At 37.6% G+C, this 22,737-nt stretch overlaps 1 protein-coding gene across 1 annotated transcript in view; it reads right to left on the bottom strand.

Moving 5' to 3' along the window:
• Positions 1–275: 275 nt before the first annotated feature.
• Positions 276–22,737, bottom strand: part of LOC109055553 (NADPH--cytochrome P450 reductase-like) — a 76,329-nt gene continuing 53,867 nt past the window's right edge. The window contains 16 exon segments of the mRNA XM_042770756.1: positions 276–1,128; positions 1,204–1,289; positions 2,155–2,300; positions 3,494–3,761; positions 4,964–5,113; positions 5,907–6,088; positions 6,550–6,668; positions 8,471–8,587; positions 9,871–9,969; positions 10,149–10,238; positions 10,922–11,046; positions 17,196–17,197; positions 17,785–17,935; positions 18,017–18,025; positions 18,027–18,146; positions 18,473–18,521. Coding sequence (XP_042626690.1) covers positions 984–1,128; positions 1,204–1,289; positions 2,155–2,300; positions 3,494–3,761; positions 4,964–5,113; positions 5,907–6,088; positions 6,550–6,668; positions 8,471–8,587; positions 9,871–9,969; positions 10,149–10,238; positions 10,922–11,046; positions 17,196–17,197; positions 17,785–17,935; positions 18,017–18,025; positions 18,027–18,146; positions 18,473–18,521 — 1,858 coding nt within the window. The 3' untranslated portion in view covers positions 276–983.

Here is a 22,737-nt window from a genome sequence, read left to right as displayed (position 1 = left end):
TACGTGATTCATTTACACCAAAACAAAGAACAAACAAAACATCTTGCATTACACAAAGCACAGCACCTGCTGGACAAAACCGTGCAAATGAAACTAGACAAACATAATCTAGGCAAACGGAGACCACTTTGAAGCTAGCATTATAAAAGTCATTAAATTTAACATTTTTTGTGTTATTGTTGATGATATTCAATATTATTCGAAACGCAGAAAATAGTGATGAATAAATCTGTTAAAATGGGTAAAAGTGAACAGAAACAGGCTAAAGCTCAGGGTGATGTTACAGTTATATTTAATCATTACAAATATGCCTAAACAGCTGAATGTATTGGAAACAATAGGTCCATATAAAACTTTGATTATGTAAACAAACAAACAAAATACTACCACTTTCTATTTTTCTAGTATCTTCCCAAATAGTAAACCTTTCAGCAGCAATGCTGGTCTTCCACTAATGTAAACGACAGTAAATAAGGCACCAGAGCTTCCAGCCCAGCATCTCTTCCCTCGTCTCTCTAATATAAGTGTGACTAGAAGAATCTAGGCTTTCAGATGCTTTCACTTCAGAGAAATAAAAGGAAAAGTTGTGATGTTTCTGACATCTGAAGGTTGAAAAGTCACAGGAAACACTCAGATACCAGTCATTTTCTCATCATACTGTTGCATGTTTAAAACCACTTTCATAAAGTCCATAACAATAACAGTGAGTTAAAGTCTCTTCACGCTTACACAGAAGCGTTCCAGCATTAATCCAGCTCTGCATTTAGTCTGGCGTTACTAAAAATGACCATGTTTTTGATTCTAAAGATTCATGCATATGTATTTGATTAGTATGTTAAGATCATGATTCTACACAGTATTTATTTTCCTCTAACATAATGTGACATAATTCATTTTCGACTGAGGTAATGCGTGTCAGTGTTTTCTGCCTGAACGATGACAGCGAACACATTTCGACTCATCAGGAATGGACAGAAGCTGGTTTAGCTCCAGACGTCCTGCGAGTAGCGTCCTTTAGTCATGAGTTTCTTGATGTAATCCACCGCCTGAGCGCGGCTCAGTCCTCCCAGCTCCTCCGCGATCTCGTAGAAGGCGTTCTGGACGTCCCGAGCCATGTTTCGCGCGTCTCTGCGGGAGGATAATGATGGGTGGTGTTAGAAAGGTTTCGGGGACGCTCTGTCTGGTGTTGGGAGGTTTACTCACCCGCAGATGTAGATGTGAGCGTTGTCTGTGTGAACCAGTCTCCAGACGGCCTCCTTGTTCTTCTTCAGAAGATGCTGTACGTACACCTGCAGGAAATACACATCGTTTAACCTTCGGCTGTTGATTTAACATGTTCATTTTTGAGTACATCATCTTACACTGATAGGAGGTAGTCTATTAGAATGCAGTTATATGACTAAAATTCAAGATATGAGGGCAAAAATGACCCTCTTATATTTCTATCATATGATATAGAATAGCAATATGACACCAGCAAGAGTGCTGTTTTCCCCCAATATCTGTTCAATAATCTGAACAACATTTTAGACACAATATGGTCAATTTTGTCTGTTTTTGCTCAATTTCAGATGAAAATAGTTCCATTCAAAGTCACAGCAAAATGATTCTGAGCATCGACTTGTAATCAGCGGTGTTTCGTTACTAAATCAGTAATGAATGATTCAATGATTCAGTGACTCGTTCATAAAGAGTCACTTGCTTTGTTTCTGAATTTGCTCTGAATCAGCTGTTTGAATGAATCGGTTGAACGAATGATGTGTCGCCACAGTGACTTGTCGCCACCTACTGTTGGATTTAGTTTCTTATCTAGAGTATCATTTTATTAAAAAAATACACCATCCATTTTCAATTTTCAATTTCCATTTAAAAGCCATTAATCTCATAGCATTATTTATATAATTCTGCCTGCAGTGTAAATGCATTCATGCCCTCTCTCAATTAAAAGCATTCTGCCATCTGTGTAAATATACACCATTCTTTAATTTATTAATTTTAAAGGCTACAATGTGACCATAACTTAAGCATCTGAAGTGGCACTTGTGTTGAATCAAAAATTCTCAAAAAGTTTCGCTCTCAATTAGGATATTTTAGGGAGAATTTTTTGATTGTGGCCCAAAGTGAGCTAGACGTGTAGCCTAGCATGAGCGCTACCTTATCGGCCTGGTCTCTGGAGAAAGCTACGTTGAGCGCCGTCAGGACTCCAGTCTTCTCAAACTCCTCCAGTTCCTCTTGGTACAGGAAGTCCTCGTTCTTGTGACGGCAGCCATAGTACAACACTGTCTCTCCAACCTCCTTACCTACAAATGGAAAATCAAGATACTAATTGCACGACGGTTGACTGGAATAAGGGTGGAAGATATATAGATAAACATAAATGCAATAAGAAGTGAAGGAGAATTCAATTTGTTTCTCGCATGTTGTTCTGACAGTTTCCGATGCACAAATGCACCCAAAGTGCATGCAGAGAAAGCTGAGCGTCACACAGCACGAGTACTCAATCAGTCTTTTTCATGGTTTAATGTGCTTAAAGGAATAGTTCTCCCAAACACATGAACTTGCTGAAAATTTACTCACCTGAGACCATCCAAGACGTAGTGAGTTTGTTTTCTTCATCAGATTTGGAGAAATGTGTCACTGCATCACTTGCTCAGCAATAGATGCTCTGCAGTGAATGGGTGCCGTCAGAATGAGAGTCCAAACAACTAAAATAAGCCATAATAACGCTTCCTCCAGTGAAAAAGTCCATCTCCTGCTGTCCTCTCGTATCAAAATCAATGTTTTGGACCATTTTTGCTTGTAATTGTTCTGTGCAGATTTCTCTCTTTATTCAAACAAGATTACTTTTCACTGGAGGAAGAATTATCATGGATTACTGGCTCAGATTTTAGTTGCAAACAAGTGTTTGAAGTTAATAATGTCTTTATGGATTTTGTTTCTTTTCTCTTCTTCAGATGTTAACTGATGCACTGGAGTGCTGTGGATTACTTGTGGATTATTGTGATGTTTTTATCAGCTGTTTGGACTCTCATTCTGACGGCACCCATTCACTAAAGAGCATTCATTGCTAAGACACTGATACAATGCTACATTTCTCCAAATCTGATGAAGAAACAAACTCATCCTAATCTTGGATGGCACAGAGAGTGAGCACATTTTCAGCAAATTTTCATTTATGGTTGAACTGTTCCTTTAAACAGTCAAATAAATTGAAAATCAGTTGTGATTGGTCAGTCTAATAATGAGCCTTTCCATTGTTATGTTTCCTCTTACATTCATGCAGTAATAAAAAAACTCCCCTGGGCTACAGTCTATAAATGCTTTACATTATATGCATCTGATTTTTGCACACAGGAAGTAAAAGGATCAAAAGGCATAAATTTTGAATACATTTATGAGACGGCTCAGCCTCCTTTGCCTCGTGTGATTGTGATACTGATGAAATCCTGACAAATGCTGAAACAGAGGAAGCACATAACAGCAGAAGTCTCACCTTGTTCTTTGAGCCAGCTGCGCTCCTGAACGAAGCCCATGAAGGGGGCGATGCCGGTGCCCGGGCCGACCATGATAACAGGGTTTGAGGACTTGAAGGGCAGGCGGAACTGAGACTTGCGGATGTACATGGGCACCGTGGCCTTGTGTCCGTTGTCCGTTGGCATCTTGCTCTTCAGCCAGTTAGTGGCGACTCCTTTGTTGACCCGACCCGTCTTGGTCTCGTACTCCACCACTACAGCACAGATGTGGATGCTGTTGGGATGAACCTGTCACAGGCAGAAAACACCACTTATTTCATTTTAATGGCAAAGTGTGTAATTACTCTGTCTGATTCATTGAAATAAAAACCTAAATTGTGGCCTTGTGCATTTATTAAACTGCACATAGATGTTTTAACCAGGGGCGTTCAGTCCATATAAGCACGCTAATGCGCTGCATCCAGGGTTGCCAAGTCCCCGGAATTTGAACTGAATCGGGCCACTTTTAAACCGAAACTACCCATCCCCTTTTAAAGCTATCATGATAAATAAAAACCACCAAAACCCTAGTAATCCCATGATTGGGCTAATAAATCAACACACTCTAGTTCTGCATTACAGTTGGGATGTTTTTGTTATGCAGACCTGGCAACCCTGTCTGCATATACCCAAATCATTAGAGAGAATGAGTTCAGGGACTATTATTAAAGGGTTAATTCACTCAGAAATGAACATTCTGTCAATAATTACTCCCTTTAACACTAACATAAATTCCCTTGCCACTTGAAGTGTAACAGAAAGCTTATATAATTTATAGACATATGTGACCCTGCAGCACAAAACCAGTCTTAAGTCACTGGGGTATATTTGTAGCAACAGCCAACAATACATTGTATGGGTCAAAATTATGATTTTTTCTTTTATGCCAAAAATCATTAGGACTTTAAGTAAAGATCAGTTCCATGACGATATTTTGTAAATTTCCTACCATAAATATATCAAAACTTAATTTTTGATTAGTAATATGCATTGTTAAGTATTCATTTGGAGAACTTCAAAGGTGATTTTCTCAGTATTTAGATTTTTTTTGCTGCCTCAGATTCCAGATTTTCAAATAGTTGTATCTCCTAACAAACCATACATCAATGGAGAGATTATTTATATATATTTATCTTTCAGGTGATTTCGAAAAAAAATGACACTTAAGACTGTTTTTTTGGTCCAGGGTCACATTTACATATGAATCCCCAACATTTTATTTTTTATTTGCCAAATGAAGATAATTTTCTGCAAATCTCAGCCAGTTTCGGAGTGATTTGGATGAACGGATCCACAAATTTGCTGCAACTGCCAGATCTTGATTACTAAAAATCACACTGTACCCTGAAGCTCAACAAGTGAACTATAACTCACTGGTGAATTATCATAATTTGTAGAAAAACAAATACAAACACTGTCCATCTTTAACACTAAAGTGAACTGTCTCTGACCTTCAAGGAGGATGCGATGGAGTAGTAGCGGGCCTGCAGTCGAGGCAGGAGCTCACACAGGTGATCGATCGGCGGCCGCAGAGACGGAAAATCCTCCAGAATAGCCAAAATATTCCTGCACGAGTCCAGCACCCAGCTCTGGTACAGCGCCTGAGAGATGAGAAACAAAGCGTCAGGAAAACTGACAGCTTTCACACTGCAGCAGAACTAGAGTTTAACTCACAACCTCATCTGCCTCCAACAAGACATCCAATCGTGTCACGCTGTGCTGTTGTGCCACATCAAGTGTTTTTAATAAAAATCTAACATTTTATGCGCTTAAGGTTGTGGCAGTTTTACCCTGTGGTATCAAAATAAAGCAATAAGCCCCAAGAAGCCATGGTTTACAGTGAATTTATAACAGCTAAGGGGCGTTAGGTACAACGTGAAGCGGAGCTGTTATAAATTCACTGTAAACCACGGCTTCATGGGGATTATTGCTTTTATAAAACCGTTATTCCATATAAGTAGTAAGGTTTCACAAAATAAAACAAAGCAAATAAAATGTAATGATAATAAAAACATTATTCTTCCACCAAACAATGTAGTTCCTCAGAAACAGTTGTGGTTCCAACATAGCGGTTGCCGAGCAACACACAAATGTAAACAAAGGTGTATGTTACTTTGTAGAGTATTTTACAACAGCTTCGAACGCAGCTCAATCAATCAGAATCAATTTATGTTTTATAAATCAATATTTTTCAAGGTATCAAAGTTAGTAATTCTAATGTTGTGAAAAGACTAGGCCTCAATAACAGTATCACTAACACTATTAGTAAAAATACGGCTATCAGTATCACTGCAGCTCTACTATTGTCATTATATCACAGTATGATCCTGAATCACTGGGTGTAGTTTATATTAATACATGGCTTGAGTTCTGCAGTAGTGCGGGTGACCTTACTTTGCCCTCGGGCGAGGAGGAGGCCATCTTCCTCATGTTCTCCTGCTCTGTAGGGTCGGTGGCGTACTGCGCCAGTTCATAAAGCACGTTTGTGCGCGGAGGATTGGTGATGTCCAGATAGTGGGTCAGAGCGGTGCGGTACGTGGTGGGACAGGGGAACGGATGCTTCTTATTGGACTCCTCTGAAAGGAAACGCACACAAATACAGAGTTCTGGCATGAAACTCTAGATGGCGCAGTCCGATAGGTCTTACTCAATCTGACCTAATGACATCATTATCACATGGCACAGCTGATTGGTTCTCTGCTGCTGCATCAGTAGCCAATGAGCTCGCAGCTCAACATTCAAATACGTGCTTGCCGTAGCACAGCAACATGCTTCAGTAACCCTCCACCTTCCCCAGCTCCACCTGTATAGATCTGCTACAAGGTGATTTCATGGATGTTTTATATGGGTTATTCTCATATGTGTTATATGTGCAGCAGCAGTATTTCTTACATGCTCACAGCAGCATGTTGTGGATGTACTGGCAATAGCAAGTCTGCCAAGACTAAATACATTAACAATGTCATGAAAGACACAGCTTCAGTAATCCTGACTACTGCACAGGAATGACTGAGTGGCTGAAGGGCTCACGTCATACCGTCGAGGTTGTTGAGCGAGATAACAGTGTCCAGGTCCACACCGAGGACCTCACCGATCCTGTTGACTATGACGCTGTCATTGATAGGATACACAGCCACATGGTCTCCTGATTCATACCTGCACACACATTTGAACGTTAGCAATCAGTAAGCAGTTTAAAAGGAATTAAAACTGATGTATAAACAATGCTTCTTTTGAAAAATGTTCAATATTTTGAATGCAGTTACTACGGTTCACACCGGTCATCAAGTGAATGGTCATCCTTATCTGTTCAAAAATCAATAATGATACCAAAGGTCCATTTAAATGGACAAATATTTGCTTATACTGCATATAATTGTTTATATGTTTGGTCACACTTTATTTTGGGGACCATTTCTCACTAATAACTAACTATTAACTATGACTTTTGCTTCAGTAAACTCCTAATTACTGCATATTAATAATAAGGTAGTTGTTTGTTGGACTTCTGTTGGACATTTGATTATTAACACCCATTCACTGTCATTATGAAGCTTTAAAGAGCCAGGATATTTTTTAATATAACTCCGACTGGATTCTTCTGAAAGAAGAAAGTCATATACATCTAGGATGGCTTGAGGGCGAGTTAATCATGGGGTCATTTTCATTTTCAGGTGAACTATCCCTTTGAGTTAAGGTATGGTTAAATGATCTAGAATAAGGCATTAATATGTGTTAAACAGCCAATATGCTAATTATATGCATGCTAATAAGCAACTTATTTTTATAATTGAAATTTTTTATAATGCATTATAAAGGTTCTTTGATTGTTTTATATTAAACATCGCCATGATTCATGTCTATTTATATCCACATTTATTTTTATGGTTACCCACGTTCTTCAAAATACATTCATTTGTAAACTAAGAAAGAATAAAGAAACTCATACAGGTCTGAAACAGCATGATAGTGAGTAAATGATGGCAGGATATTTATTTTGGGGTGAACTGTCCCTTTAAGCGTAATTGGGGGACGCTAGATTGCATTTAAGGGGTCATTTTTACTGTGCAGAAGCCTAAAAACAACGGTGCAAGAAAGTTTGATTCTAAATTTTGAACTGAATTCATTTTGAATAAAAATAAAAATGAAACTTGAATTTTTTTATATTATTTTTTTTTTTACATTTTTGAAAATTTTTTATAGAATCAAGCCTTCACAAGGCTATTTTATTTGTATGGTTATTGATTGTTATCAGATAATTTTCATTTACAATGTTACACCTGATATAAAAAGTTAGCACCGGAACTTGCAGGGAGGAGTAAAAATATGTGGAAAAGCTGCAATCCTGCACCGAAACATACTTCAAAGATTATTTTGGGACCTTATTTTAGGTGGTAATGGTCTTAAAGATTAAAAAAAAGAAGAAAACTTACTATAATCAGATTTAAATATTTAAAATAATATTTTAATTTCAAATTATGCATTCAGTTATGAATTACATAAACTATAGCCTATATTTTAAATGCAAAATGGTTGGCATCACTGGATATTACTATTGTCTGTTTAACTTTTTTTAAGTGCACAAAAGTTTACCTCTTTATTTTATAGTAACAACAATAAATTACGCATAATTACATGCAACTAATCCTAAACCAATCCCTAACCCTAACCATACGGCAAGTACATGCAGTTAATTATTTTTTCTCTGTACTTAAATATATAATTACACTGTAACAAGGACACTAAAATAAAGTCTAAGCCAATAGAGGTGTAAATAGTAATATATGTATTATTTTGACATTGATGAGCATTGTTAGACTGCTAAGAGCGACCAGAAAATAAACAGAGAGAGAGCAGAGCAGCATCATGAATATCAATATTAGGGGGAATGTTTGGTGATTTCTGATTATTGGGGGAAGTGTGTCTGCTGGTTATGGCCCTTATATACTGTATGTGACCTGATTTTGGAGCCTGTGATGTCCAGCTCCAGGTGCATCAGGTGTCTGTCCCCGGCCTTATTGAGCTTGCGGTTCACAGTGACCGGAGCCAGGAAAGGGTTCTTCGAATCGAAAGGCCTGTGAGAACAGATAATGAATTACAGACAGTAAACCATACAAAACTACACATTTTTTGCATTTTTTCCCCTTTTATCTGTCATCTAACATTTGACAGTATTGTATTTAATAATACTATATAATCATATTATACTAATCATTAAACAGTGACATTATTCAGCTCAAGCCAGTGTGGCGTTTGTGCAGTTCAGATACAGCTGCATGATGAATCATATTTTAATTGTGATCACGATTTCCGCTTCTCTCGAAATAATAAGCATAATCCTCTGCAACATCTGCCCACTGGTTATTTATCCTGAACACATTTAATTGAATTTGGCATTTGCTTCATCTTGCATTGTAACAAGCCTCCGCAGGCTTTCATGCTTGCGGTTGCCAGATATCAAGAGTTTAAGACTGTTACATGTTCCCTGTGTCTTGTCTGGACTGTTATGTTGAAGTGTTTCCCGTGCTTTGTTTGTAGTCCGTTTGTTAATTGGTTCCTCTTGATTAGTCTCCCCAGCTGTGTCTTGTTATCTTGTTAAGCTTCTGTATATACAGCTCTTTTGTTTTACTCGTCCTTTGTCCGTCATTGTTTCCTGTAATGCTTTCCATGTGCTTGTTTTATGCTTTTATGCTGGTTTTCTTTTTTGGAGGATTTTGATTAATAGAAACTTCAAAAGAACAGCATTTATTTGAAATAGAATCTTTTGTAACATCTGTAACCTTGAGCAATTTAATGCATATTTGCTGAATAAAAGCATTTATTTCTAGAACACACACACACACACACACACACACACACACACACACTGTTGTTTACTGTATTTTAGATCAAATATTGATTAGCAGAAGAGACTTCATTAAAAACATTTAAAAATCATAATGTTCGCAAACTTTTGATAAGTATTTTGTATATTTCAGGGTCTTGGATGCAAGTAATTTAATTTTATATTTAACAGCCATAACTGAAGAAAACACATGTATTCCCTCATCAAAGCCAAACATGCCTCCAAAAAAAATCCATTCTAATCCATAACAAGAATGTTTCTAAACTGAATATATTATATGCAGATAAAGTATCTTCAACAAATATTATGTCTGCGTCTGATCAAATTAAGGTCATCACGGTTACGTGAGAGCGTGATCTGTAAATGTGGGAGGGGCATGAGATGAAGCTGTTGTCGTCTGATGATGCGTTGATGATAGATCGTATTTATGATTTGAAAGCACTGAAAACAGCTTTATTCTTCCCAGGAGGACTGGAATGCGCCATGAGAAAGTGAATGAAGTGCTTTACTCACGGCTTCTGGTTCTCGAAGCTCTTGAGGCGACCCAGCTCTCCAGTGTAGATCTCATTCATGTTCAGATCGCTGTGTACCTTCAGCTCGTACTGACGGATGCTGAGAGACACAGAGAGAGTGTGTGTGTGAGAGAGAGAGAGACAACAAACCCACACAAAGGCCTGTAAGTGGTGTTACTGAGCAGAGAAGGCCAGGTTGTCAGGTCAGGTCACTGTGACCCACTAACAAAGGAGGAAGGAGGAACAAACGCTGCTGAAGAGATCACTGAGCATTCAGACCTGGATTCTTCACCCGTTGCTTCGACTCCAAAGTGTTCACACACAGCCGGCCAGAACTGCTCTCTCCACGACACGAAATCCTCCTCGAGACTGACAGAGAAACAATCACAGAACATCATTACATTACCAACAGCTCTGGTTATCAAGAACACAGTCCCACAAGTAAACAACAATGGCTCTCATTCACTCTGAACAAGTGCACACACACACACGGATTCGTTCTGAACCTTGTTAATGCTGCATTATAAATGAGAGATGAGATCATATGAAAAGTGCATATATCTGCATGTTCAACCCGTCAAAATAAAAGTTCAGTGTAACTGGAAGAAATCATGACACATATATTATATACCAAATTTACTTAACACTAGTAATACTAATAATTTTAAGGAAAAACAAGACTTTTTTTGTATATCCCTGTTTTAATTTATAGTTATGCTGTGCAGCATCTTATTTGACGAAAAATTAAAATTGCAACATTTTGTTGTAAATTATGTTTTCATTTCATTACATTTTAAAAAATCGATTAAACTGTTAAAGCTTAATTCATTAATTTCATTAGACACAACGTTAGATTATAAATTTGTATTAAATCATAAAACACAGAATCTAGAAAAATTAAATATCACCCAGCCGTACTTTCTGGTTTGAATGTTTGGTTTCTAATTAATTATCCCTTGAACTGCACTTGGCAGTCCATAATTCACTTCAAGGAACTAGATTATGGTCAGACACATTATAATCATACGGAAGTGTTTAAAAGCGTCACTCACTTCCCGTCATCGTCTCCCATTCCCAGGTCAAAGATCCTCTGGGCTCCCAGCTCAGCCAGTCTCTGGTCCACATACTTCCCCATCGCGTTGTAGTGTTCGTATGTCTTATTTCCCAGTGCAAACACCTTAAAAATATGTTTGAGAAATTATATATACAAACAGATAAATATTCATTGTTCTATACCTTATATTGATATTATATTCATAATACAAGTGTAAACATGGTTTAAGACTTAACGAGAACTAATCAGAAACACACGTGATTACACTTGTAATGTAAAATAATCTGGCTCAGAAAATATTCTCAAAATATTCATTTGGTTTAATGTACTTAAAATAAAACTGAAATAAAAATTATTAAACACACACACACACACACACATATATAGAGTAGTCAACATTTGAAGTGGATCAAAACCTTTCATCAAAGTTGTCCCAAAACCCAAAACAAAAATGATTAACTTTTTCAGAACAACTTTACTACTGTATATATATATATATATATATATGTGTATATGTATATATGTTTAATCATATATATATATAAAATAAACTATATATATATATATATATATATGTGTATATGTATATATGTTTAATCTTTTGCTCAAAATATAAAAAAACTGCTCTCATTGAAAATAAACAATTGCCAACACAACACAATTTTAACAAAATTAAATTTTATATATATCTCAAACAACAAAATAAAGAGAGTAAATCACTCACTGCTCTTGACTGAATCACTCCACTCGCCCTAATTAGAATTAATCTAAATTTAGTTTATATACATAAATATGTCTGCTTTAAAAAATGAAGCATGTTGTGAGCAAGTTATTAAAAAGAATGTCTATTATGTAATGCATGTTATGTTTTATTCAGTAATATACTGTATAATGAGTTTGGAAATTTTAGAGAAATGCTTAATAAATTCATTACTCTGTAACTAAACCCATCACTGAATCTAGTGATTTAGATTTAGTCGACTAAAATCGTATGACATTCGACTAAAAGAACTCTTCAGATGACTAAAATATGATTAAAACTAAATGGTATTTTCATCAAAGACTATGACTAAAACTAAATCTAAATTTGCTGTCAAAGTTAACACTGAATATTAACAGACTCCCTTCATCATTCATCACAATGAGTGAGATCAAAGAACAGATGTGATGTGTGGAAAAAGGTTGTTGAGCTTTACAAAAATGGGAAGTGGCTGCAAGAAAATACCAAAAACACTGAAAAAGCCCCTTCTACCATCAGGGCAATAATTAAGAATCCCCAGTCAACTGGAAGTGTTATGAATCAACCTGAAAGAGGATGTGAGTCTATTTTGTCCCAACACACTGTCAGAGGGTTCGAGAGGCCAGAACAATCTCCAAGAATCACAGCTGGAGAATTGCAGAAGTTAGTAGGGTCTTGGGGTCAGAAAGTCTCCAAAACTACAATCCGTCGTCACCTACATCACCACAAAGAGTTTGGAAGGGTTTCAAGAAAAAAGCCTCTACTCTCATCCAAAAACAAACACAAGTGTCTTGGGTTTGCCAGACACTACTGGAACTTCAAATGGGACAGGGTTCAATGGTCAGACGAAACCAAAACACAGCTTTCTTGGCAGTAAACACCAGAGGTGGGTCTGGCGCACACGGAGAGGAAGTCTTATGGAAGAGTACCTCATGGCCACAGTTAAATAAGGTGGTGGGTCTTTACTGTTTTGGGGCTGTTTTTCTGCTAGAGGACCTGGACATAGGATACAACATCATGGACTCTACCAAATATCAACAGATATTAAATGAACACCTGATTGCCTCTGACAGAAATCTTAAAATGAGTCGTGGTTGCATCTTCCAGCAGGACAACGATCTCAAGCATACGTCAAAATCAACACAGAAATACTTTACTGACCACAAAATCCCCCGACTTGAATCCCATAGAAAACCTGTGGGGTCCTGTCCAGCAGAAAATAAAGATTTAAAGCCATATATTTTTATATTATTACATTTAATATGTATTTATTAATATATATGATATCAAAAATACATACTGATATGTTTTAATTATACATTTTTTTGGCAATACTCAGCTTAAACAAAACATAGTTTTGGCACTAGATACTCTTTGTTGTTGTTGTTTATGTTTTGTAGCTTCACAGAGCAAACACTGTTGTTATGAAAAGAGCTACATGAAGATTCTTCGAAAATTCAGCATGTGTGTTAGAAATGACCTACTGATGAAGGTGAGTCAATAATAAAATAATTTTCATTTTGGGTGCACTATTCCTTTAAATCCACTTATGCAGCAAAAGTTTCTCAGTCATATCTATAGTTAGCACTTCTTCTAAACCTGTGGGCTCAGTGTTCTTTAAACCAGCTTTTCTGTTGAGTCACTGAACTTTGCACAATGTCATTATACTATATGTTGAGAAAGCTGTCGGAGACTTTGGCTTGTAAAAGTATGACACAGCATTCCCCAGATTCACTTCTGCTCTGCTGCACTGTGTCATGGGTCCTGTTTGCTCACACAAGCATGTGTCGGAAAGTACCTAATGTATTAGAAACACATTGCTTTTGGAGTGTTTGGTAAAATCTAAAGAGCTCACAAAGTGCTTTGACGACTGTTTAAACTAAAACTCAACTGAGCACACATTTAAAGGAATGGTTCACCCAAAAATTAAAATTAGCTCAACATTTAGGACCTGTTTAAAACTTCATGTGTTTTCTCTAATCGGGTATTAATCTGATTTTTTAAAAACGGTTCCATTTACACATGGCCACATAAATGTGTCTTCGCAAAATGGATGTATATCTGGTCTTCAATTCCCACACTATATGCAAATTAGGGCATGATTCATCGATTCAATTCGCGTACTCGATTATAAAAAATCCTTAATTGCATTTTGCCCGTGTCGAGTAATCTGCAAAATACCGGAAGTGGACGAGACTCCATGAAAATCATTATTAGACCGTCTTCCAAGGCTGCGTGATAAATTAAACTCATCTAAAAATCATAAAAAAGCATAATGCTATTGTGAATTCACAAACGCTACGATTCAGTTAAATAAATATATGCGATGCTGGTTATATGCCCTTGAATTATATACATGCATGTAGGTTATGTGCGTGCGTCTCAGAGTGGCTCCGTTCACAGTAAATGCTGCTCCACACAAACTGTTACCATTTACATGTGTGGAGCATCTCAAACGCCATCTCTGCATATTGTTCTGAGTTTGGGTTTATTATAAAGTTCATCTGGGAACGCAACGTGCGCCATTTTATCAGATTTGTAAAGTAAATAATTTCTACACCTACGCAAACACAGGAGAATACATTAAAATATTTCTCAATATGCTAAATGTTCACTGCGACTTCAAAATAAAAGCTCAAACCCTCATTCTTTGGAGAGTTTACATGGTTTGATGACATCTTTAAGAAATTACAGTGGCTGCAGCATTTCTGTCGTAAAGAAAATGGCCAAATATTAAAGATTAAGTGGACAATTGAATGAAATGGTGAGTTAGTCTCACTACTTTTAGTGAAGATGATTGTGTGTTGAGAGTCTGTGCCTTACTTTCAGCTTCATTCACACCAGTTTGCAGAAGAGATACTCATCTGTGGCGATGTGTGTTGCATTAGCTCTGTCATATCTGACTATGACATGTCATATAGCCTCAACGTTCTCAAACATTCATTATTTTAACATTTTGGGAGGAGTACAATTTACATGCGGTTTCAACAACCAGATGCATTTACACTCGTCCAGTTTCGTCTGGAATGTGCCCCAAACCACCTTCTGAAGTGGTTTTAGTGATCGGATTTAAATCTGTCTCGAAAGCGTTTCGGAGGGCATTTACACCTGGTCTTTTCACGATCGGATAGCTATCCAATAAGAGAAAACGCATGAAGTGACCAGGTGTAAACAGGCCCTTATGCAGCCTCAGGCCATCCAAGATGTAGAGTTGTTTGTTTCTTCATCAGTGTTTGTAAGAAACAAATCCATCATTTTTAACTTCAAAACATTGCTTTCGGTTAAAACACAAGTCCACAATACATAATAATGCTTTTGTCTTCTCCAGATGTTTAGTGATGGACAGGAGTGGTGTGGATTACTTGTGGGTCATTGTTATGTTTTTATCAGCTGTTTGGACTAGAGGCTGACCGATATGGGTTTTTTGAGGGCCGATGCCGATACCGATATTAGGTAGTAAAAAAAAAGGCAGATAACGATATATCGGCCGATATTCTTTATGTGTATATTATAGTACACTACCAGTTAAAAGTTTGGACACTTTCCCATTCGTGTGTCCAAACTTTTGACTGGTACTATACAGTATATAGAATGCAGTATATACATAAACAGTATATATATATATATATATATATAAAAATATATATACACACACACACATAAAAGTTTTTGTAATGATCACACAAATGTGGTGATGAAGCACTTATAATGACGTGACAAAGATATGTAATGGAGGCAAGGTATTTAACAATTTAACAATAAACTTTATTATCCAAAATGAGTGGGACATCAGTGCACTGAAAAGTAAAGTAGTAAAGTTTATTCAACCTAATTTCAATTAATTCCATTCAACTTTATTCCTTTGAAGTTTATTTCACTTTGGAACATTCATTCGTGGATTTGGGCTATGCCACTGCCTTCATTATACACCTCTGTAAATAAATATTATTTAAATTCACATCTCACACACTTTAATGACCTTTGAATGTAACATGTATGTTCCCTTTGAACTGGAATCATAGCAGAGTATCCTGTAAAGTCAACTTCGCAGGACACTTACGGTCGAGTAGAACAAACGCCTGAAGTGATAAGAGAAACATACAAAATGTGCAGAGCGGGGGGTCACGAGGACCAGGATTAAGAACCACTGCTTAATAGCAACGTGTCTCACCAACATAGCACTAACACATTCAACAGACTCAAGCCAAATTAGTTAGCAACTTACAGTTAAGACATCATTTGAAAGCTGCTGCCTGAACAAGAGACCTCCTTACTGAAGTGAAAGGGTTGGCTAGTGTCTTGCGAATTTGGACTACAGCGTTGTTTGGACTACAGCGTTGTTTTCTGGGGTTTGTGATGTCACAAAGAGGCTCATTTGAATATCATTAAAATAAACCCTGCCTACAGAAATTTTAATGGTTGGGGGTGGGGAGGGATGAGGTTGTGGTTAGAACGCTTGGTTGAGTGCATCAGACAAGAAAACGAAGAAGAAGAGCTGCTGTAGTGTAAAGTTTTCACCATGTCGAAGAAATGCTGTTTTTTTTTCATAAACTGCTGACAGTACAATACTGGACAAGGATGTAATCTGCAGAATTTACACTTCAATTATGAGACTATGGTATAAATAAATTTAACTGTATAACAATTCATGTTATAAGGTTAGAATTAAAGAACAATAAACATAATACATATTACTGTTGCACTTATCTGTACATAGTAAATGCACTTATTTTTAAGTGGTTGTTGACATCGTATCTAAAACATGATTTAGCCAAAAAAAACAAAACAAACAACAACAACAACAACAATAACGTTACCACTTTAATATGTCTTGCAATACCCGTGCATGCAAAGGTTCTGCGCGATCCTCTTGCTCAATATTCTCGGGGTCTGAATCTGGCTCAAACTGATAAGGTAATATTGACGCCATCCTTAACTAAGGTACTGATGCTTGCCTACAAGACCACCACTGGCACGGCACAAATATACCTAAACTCACTAGCTCAATCTTATGCGCCCTACAGAAGCGTGTGTTCTGCAAGTGTACAGGCGCCTTGTGGTGCCATCCCAAAGAGGTTCAAAATCACTCTCACGGACTTTTCCTGGACTGTGCCCAGCTGGTGGAATGACCTCCCGATCTCAATTCGAACAACTGAGTCTACTAATCATCAAAAAAAAACAAAAAAACTCTCCTTCTTCTCCAGCAATCAACCAACTAATACTAGTACTTACCTTTTCTTTTCTATCCTATTTTTGAAAAAAAGAAAAAAAGAAAAAACAAAAAAAAACTTGCCACGTGTTCTGTGCTAGACTAACTGAGACTTGTCATGGCACCTGTATACTGTTGTTGTTGTTCTTGTTGGTCTGATTGCTTCTATTGTTCATTTGTAAGTCGCTTTGGATAAAAGCGTCTGCTAAATGATTAAATGTAAATGTAACTAAACCGAAGCAGAGGGAACTTGCTGCTTTGGCAAGGGGTGGGTCAGTACTGAAACACCATCTTAGCTGTTCGCCAATCACAACACACTGGGACAGCTAACCAATCAAAACACATTTCCTTTTCATTTACCCGAAACCAATCCATCATCAAGTGCCAGGCTGGGGAGAAAAGTATTGCAATAATGTAAATAAAATAAAAAAAAAAACGTAAATCAAAAAAAAAAATAGTCTTCTATCAAAACACCAATGAGAGCATGTTCTGGTACACCCCCAAAACAAAATCAAGACTTTGTAAAAGAGCATAATAGGACCCCTTTAAGCTTTAAAGCGTTTCATCCAGATTGCCAGTAGCAAAAATGGACATACTACGTGAAAAAAAATGTTCATATCGGTTGCATATATGCCGATACCGATATATCTGCGACAGGCTCATATCAGCCGATATAAATCGGCAAAACGATATATCGGTCAGGCTCTAGTTTGGACTCTCATTCTGACGGCACCCATTCACTGCAGAGGATACATTGGTGATTCAATACTACATTTATCCAAATCTGATGAAGAAACAAACTCTTTTTGGATCTTGGATGGCCTGAGGGTTAGCACATTTTCAGCAATTTTTCACCAAAAACCATACTGATACCCTTAGAAAAATCGTGTATTTGCTGTGATGAGGAACTCACTGTATATTTAACCTCCAGTGAAGTCGGCATCACCCTCCTGTAACCAGTCATAGAAGTCCTGAGAGTTATAAGTCGGGTCGCCCTCTCCATATGTGGCCATGCAGAAGATAGCCAGAGAGTTCTCAAATCTCAGGCAAACGGACAGCTCACTCTGCAAATAAATGTGTGTGTAAACAAACACAAAAATCGGAGAGGAATAAAGAGCCAATTTTCATCCCGTCATATGCATCACCATATCATATTTCCTCTGGGTCCGCTGACATTCCCTTCATGCCGTAGCGATGAGCATCTTTTGCAAGTCTGTTGGAAAACTCTTCAGCCGTGCCCGTCTGTGAGCCGTAAAACACCACGATGTTCTTACCCTAGAGGGAATTATTAAAGTCATTATGTACTCAAATGACTATTCCACATGATTCAGTCAGTTAATATGGCATTCAACCAAAGAAAACCCACTAACCCTTCTGTAACACAGTTAGCACTTCATTGACTTAAAGTGTAAAAACAACCCTATCTTGACTTATTCTGAGAAACTAAAACAGCCGTTCAGTCTGTTTTTTTTTTTTCAGCAAATTCAGTTTCAAAATGTTACAATTTGACTGCCTAAAAAAAGATGTTTAATGGCCAGTTTTATATTATCATTTTAACATATCAACCTCTACTAGACAAGAGAAGGGTAAACATTTCTTACCGTTTTCTTCATTTTGTCAATAAAGCTGGTTTCTCTGGTTGTTTGAGCACTACAAAACACAGATCACCACAGGTCACACATCATAATGGATTACAAATAACTACACTATAAATGATAATGTAAACAGACATAGACAAACAAACAATGAAACAAAAACTGGCATGAAATCAGTGTGAAACAGATACTCCTGAGTTTAAAAAGATGTAGAAATCACTTATCTGGACCTTTTCAGTCTCTAATCAAAGAAATTTGAGAGAAATTTTTGACATGTTTTTCTTGTTGTCCAGCCATGCAGTGAAAACATGGATTCATTAAAGCAAAAAATAAAATAAAAAAACATACAAAATAAGAAGTTGTTAAATTGTTATGCTGATAATTTAATTTGTAACAACGCATTTGCCCCAGCTGAAATCTGTTAGGCCCTTCATTGTCTGAGGAAAACACTTTGACATCGTGTGAAGCACCGATATCCAGAGCAACATCATGCAGCTAGATCAGCATTTTTAGCAGACATATTAATCAAATTATTAGTCTTTCATTAATGCTGAAAGAAAATCATCAGCACATTTGGCCATCAAATATGATATGGGCTATATTTACATCTATGGACCATTGATGTTATGTTACAAAGTCAAGTCAAGTTTGAGTAAGAAGTTATGACTGTTTTAGTTCTTTCAACCAAGCTGCCTTTCAAAATTTTGTTAATAATCGGTTTATATTGTAAACTTGAGCAAACTGTGTCTGTATGGAGAACATACAAAAGTAATGACATTGTGAAAAGGCTTCCTACAGCATTTCATTGTACTCTGTGTTTCTCAATCTTGCGGAAGCACAGCACCTTATGTGCGTCTGTCTCTTCTGACTCATTTCTCAGTTCAGTTTCAAGAGCGGGGGGGTGATGTGAATCATCTGTGTCCCTCATATCCAGGAGCAGGAACTGAAAATGAAGCCAGAGGTGACTAGTTCAGCAAACACTCACCTATCTATGGGTGACCAGCAGCCGGTCCTCCGGTATAAGGAGAAACACGCAGCCCATGATCATAAGAAACACGTCCAAGATGAGAGACAACAGGACAGACACGTCACAGCCAAGACAAACTGTTAATCACAGCGCAAACCGGAAAAAAAACAAACAAGGCACTGCCATAGAAAAAAAATAACTGATGCTGTATTTGCCACAAGACAAGTAGAACGGACACAGAGTCCAAAACCCTAAAGAGGGACCTGAAAGGAGAGCTTGAATGTTGACTGTGTTGTTTCCAGAGGGAAGCAGAGGCTCTTACACGTCCCTCCTCCATCAGGAAAGGGCTGCAGATGGAGACCACGTATTGACACGGTGAAGCATCATGTCAACAGACAGCCTAAGTTCCCCACACTCTCAACCACGTGCACCAGGCAACATCTGGACGTCCACAAAGCAGGACGTCCGCACGCGTGAAGCAAGCCAAAAAACTCATGTGCAACAAACACAAGACTCGAGAGCAGGTCCTTCATCCTCTCATCGATCCAGAGAAAAAGCCATGCAAACACCCGCATGAAACAGAACAGTCCTGGAGCCGTAGCACAATGGTTTCTTAAATGACAGCGGCGCGGGTTTTGAAGGGGCGGCGAATGACTGCGGTCTGGGCCCCTCCCTCCGGAGAGCAGGGTCGCCATGGGCAACAGAGCAATCTATCATAAACTAGGGGTTATCCTCCCTGTGACAGGCAAATGAAGAGCAGATGAGGACAAATTGGAACTGGTTTCGAACATAAGAAGAAGAAAAAGGAGAGAAGAGAAAGAAAATCGGCTGAACATAATGAAAGCGCTGTGCTGCGCCTCACACTTTCCACCTTTGGCTCAGCTCGGAGAACAGACTTGGCTGGCATTGTAACCAATTACAAACTCCATTGACATGCGCGATTTGAAAAGATATCATCTATACTTTCATAAGCCCAACTTACGTAACATAACAGGAGGAGAGTAGTGAGGACATATTTGGCCATTTCCAACAGCCAACTCTTTAGACAAAAAAGAACAACTGAGTGATTGTTTTACTGTCCAATTTTACAGTTCTCATATTTAAAGGATACAGTTCAGCCAAAAATGAAATTTAGCTGAATATGTCCCCACCCTCAGCCAATCCAAAACAAAAATAGGTTTGTTCTTCATCAGTATTTGGAGTAATGTATGCCATGTGCATCAGTGTCTCAGCACTGGATTGCTCTGGGAACTACAATGGGTGCCGTCAGAACGAGAGTCACCAAACAGCTGATAAAAACATCACACTAACACACAAGTAATCCAATCCATCAGTTCACATCTGGAGAAGACAAAACCTGAAACAAATCCAACATTAAGATGTTTATAACTTTCCAAACCATTCGCTTTAGACACACATAGACAAATGCAAATTCAGAGTGTCTGCTATCGTCATTAATTAGAAAAAACTGTAGATTCTGTGGTAAAAGCAGTTGTTATGAAACATCAGGGCTGGACGGAGGAGTGAGATATCCCAGAAGACAATACCCCACCATTATCAGCTTGATTTATAGGCTTGTTCAACACATTTCACATGTATATGTGGTGAGCTAGGGCACCAAAAGCACACTCATTTAAGTTAAAAAAGATTTAATTATGTCAGTAAAGTCATAAGTAACAATGATTCAAACAGAGCGTTTGTGGTTTTTTTTTTTTTTTCATTCATATTTAAGCCGTTTAAGACTGGAATCAATTCAGATTTTAAATTTTTTCAATCAAAAAAACTATGCATCTTACACCAACACTGAATCAGACAAACAGGTGAAAATTAATGGACAAACAAATAAACAGTTTGTGGTAACAAATGCAAATGCAGTTTACTTTATTATTACAGATGATACTGAAAGCAATACAAAAATAATAATAAAACTGATCTTTTATGGAAGCTTGTGTCCACCACAGAATAAAAAATATCAAAGGTACATTGTGACTTTTTATCTCACAATTCAAAGTTTAGATCTTAAAATTTTTGAGTTTTTGAGAGTTTTTTTTCTCTCTACAGAATACAAAATAAACTCAATCTACAGATACAAAAATAAATTGGTGTATTTGCAATTTGTCTCACAATTCTGACTTTTTTCTGAGAATTGGCAAGTTTTAATCTCCCAATTATGTAGTTTATATCAATAGCAATGTGGTCTCAAAAAATGCAAGAAAAAAGGTCAGCATGGGTGATGATAAAAAGTCGTGATTATCTTTTTTGGATATTGCTTATCCTGTGGTGGAATAGCGATAGAACTAGATTAAAAAGTACGGCCAAGAGGGACGTGGCGGGTTGGCCAAAAAGTCATTATTTCATTGTATGGGAACTTTTATATCTAGATAGATAGATATTTTTACTTTTTTGGTTATTAAAAAGTAAGAACAAAGAAGGCAAATTACAAAAACACCATAGAAAAAAAAAGACGGCGTTTTTTCAGGCTACAGTAGGCTATTTAACCTGTAGTAAGAAATACTACAGAAAGGGGGAAAAAACAGAATCAACCAATTGTATAACTAAAACATGGCAAAGTCCTATATGACTGTTCCTTATTACGATCCAAAGTGATCACAAGATGTGCAGTGATTTTTTCTTTGTCCCTTGGATACTAATATTAATGAAAGACAGCACAGTGATTCAGCGCCCTTCAAGACCAGGGAGGAATGATTTTCCGCGTTTGTCTTTGGGGGGAAGTGGTTGGATTAATGATTAAACCCCCCCCCCCCCCTCCCCCCCCCCCCCCCCCGACACAGAACACAACAGCCCCCCCCCCCCCCCCCCCCCCCCCCCCCCCCCCCCCCCCAAACAAAACTGCTGCCCCGTTATGGAAGCCCAAAAGACCCCCCCCCCTCACCAAAAAAAAAACCACCCCCCCCCCCCCCTTCTTTATCCACTCTTAGGTCTCAGGTGTATATAACTTAGATAGTAGTACGAGTGCTATGGCGGCTATATTTGTCATAGCGCGAAATAAACGACATAGTAAAAATTTGAAATGATAAAGAGTATATACCATAGTAACATTTATTTCACACAGTTACTAGAACAAAAAAAGTGGGTGCATAGTTTTAGAAGTTCAACACCGCTGTCTGTGTCATTTGTGCTGCTTTCACTTTGACAGACATCTAATATAAGAAAAAAACAACGGGGTGGGTATCTGGTGGAAACAGTGTGGTAATCCTGACAGCGAAAATGTGTCGGGAAAAAAAACGAGTGTTGAAAAGAAAAGGCTAGACACTGAAAAAAGCCACAAATAAAGTCAAGTGTT

Source organism: Cyprinus carpio, chromosome A15, assembly GCF_018340385.1.
Source record: "Cyprinus carpio isolate SPL01 chromosome A15, ASM1834038v1, whole genome shotgun sequence".
NCBI classification, from domain to species: domain Eukaryota; kingdom Metazoa; phylum Chordata; class Actinopteri; order Cypriniformes; family Cyprinidae; genus Cyprinus; species Cyprinus carpio.
This window is presented reverse-complemented; position numbering and strand designations above follow the sequence as displayed.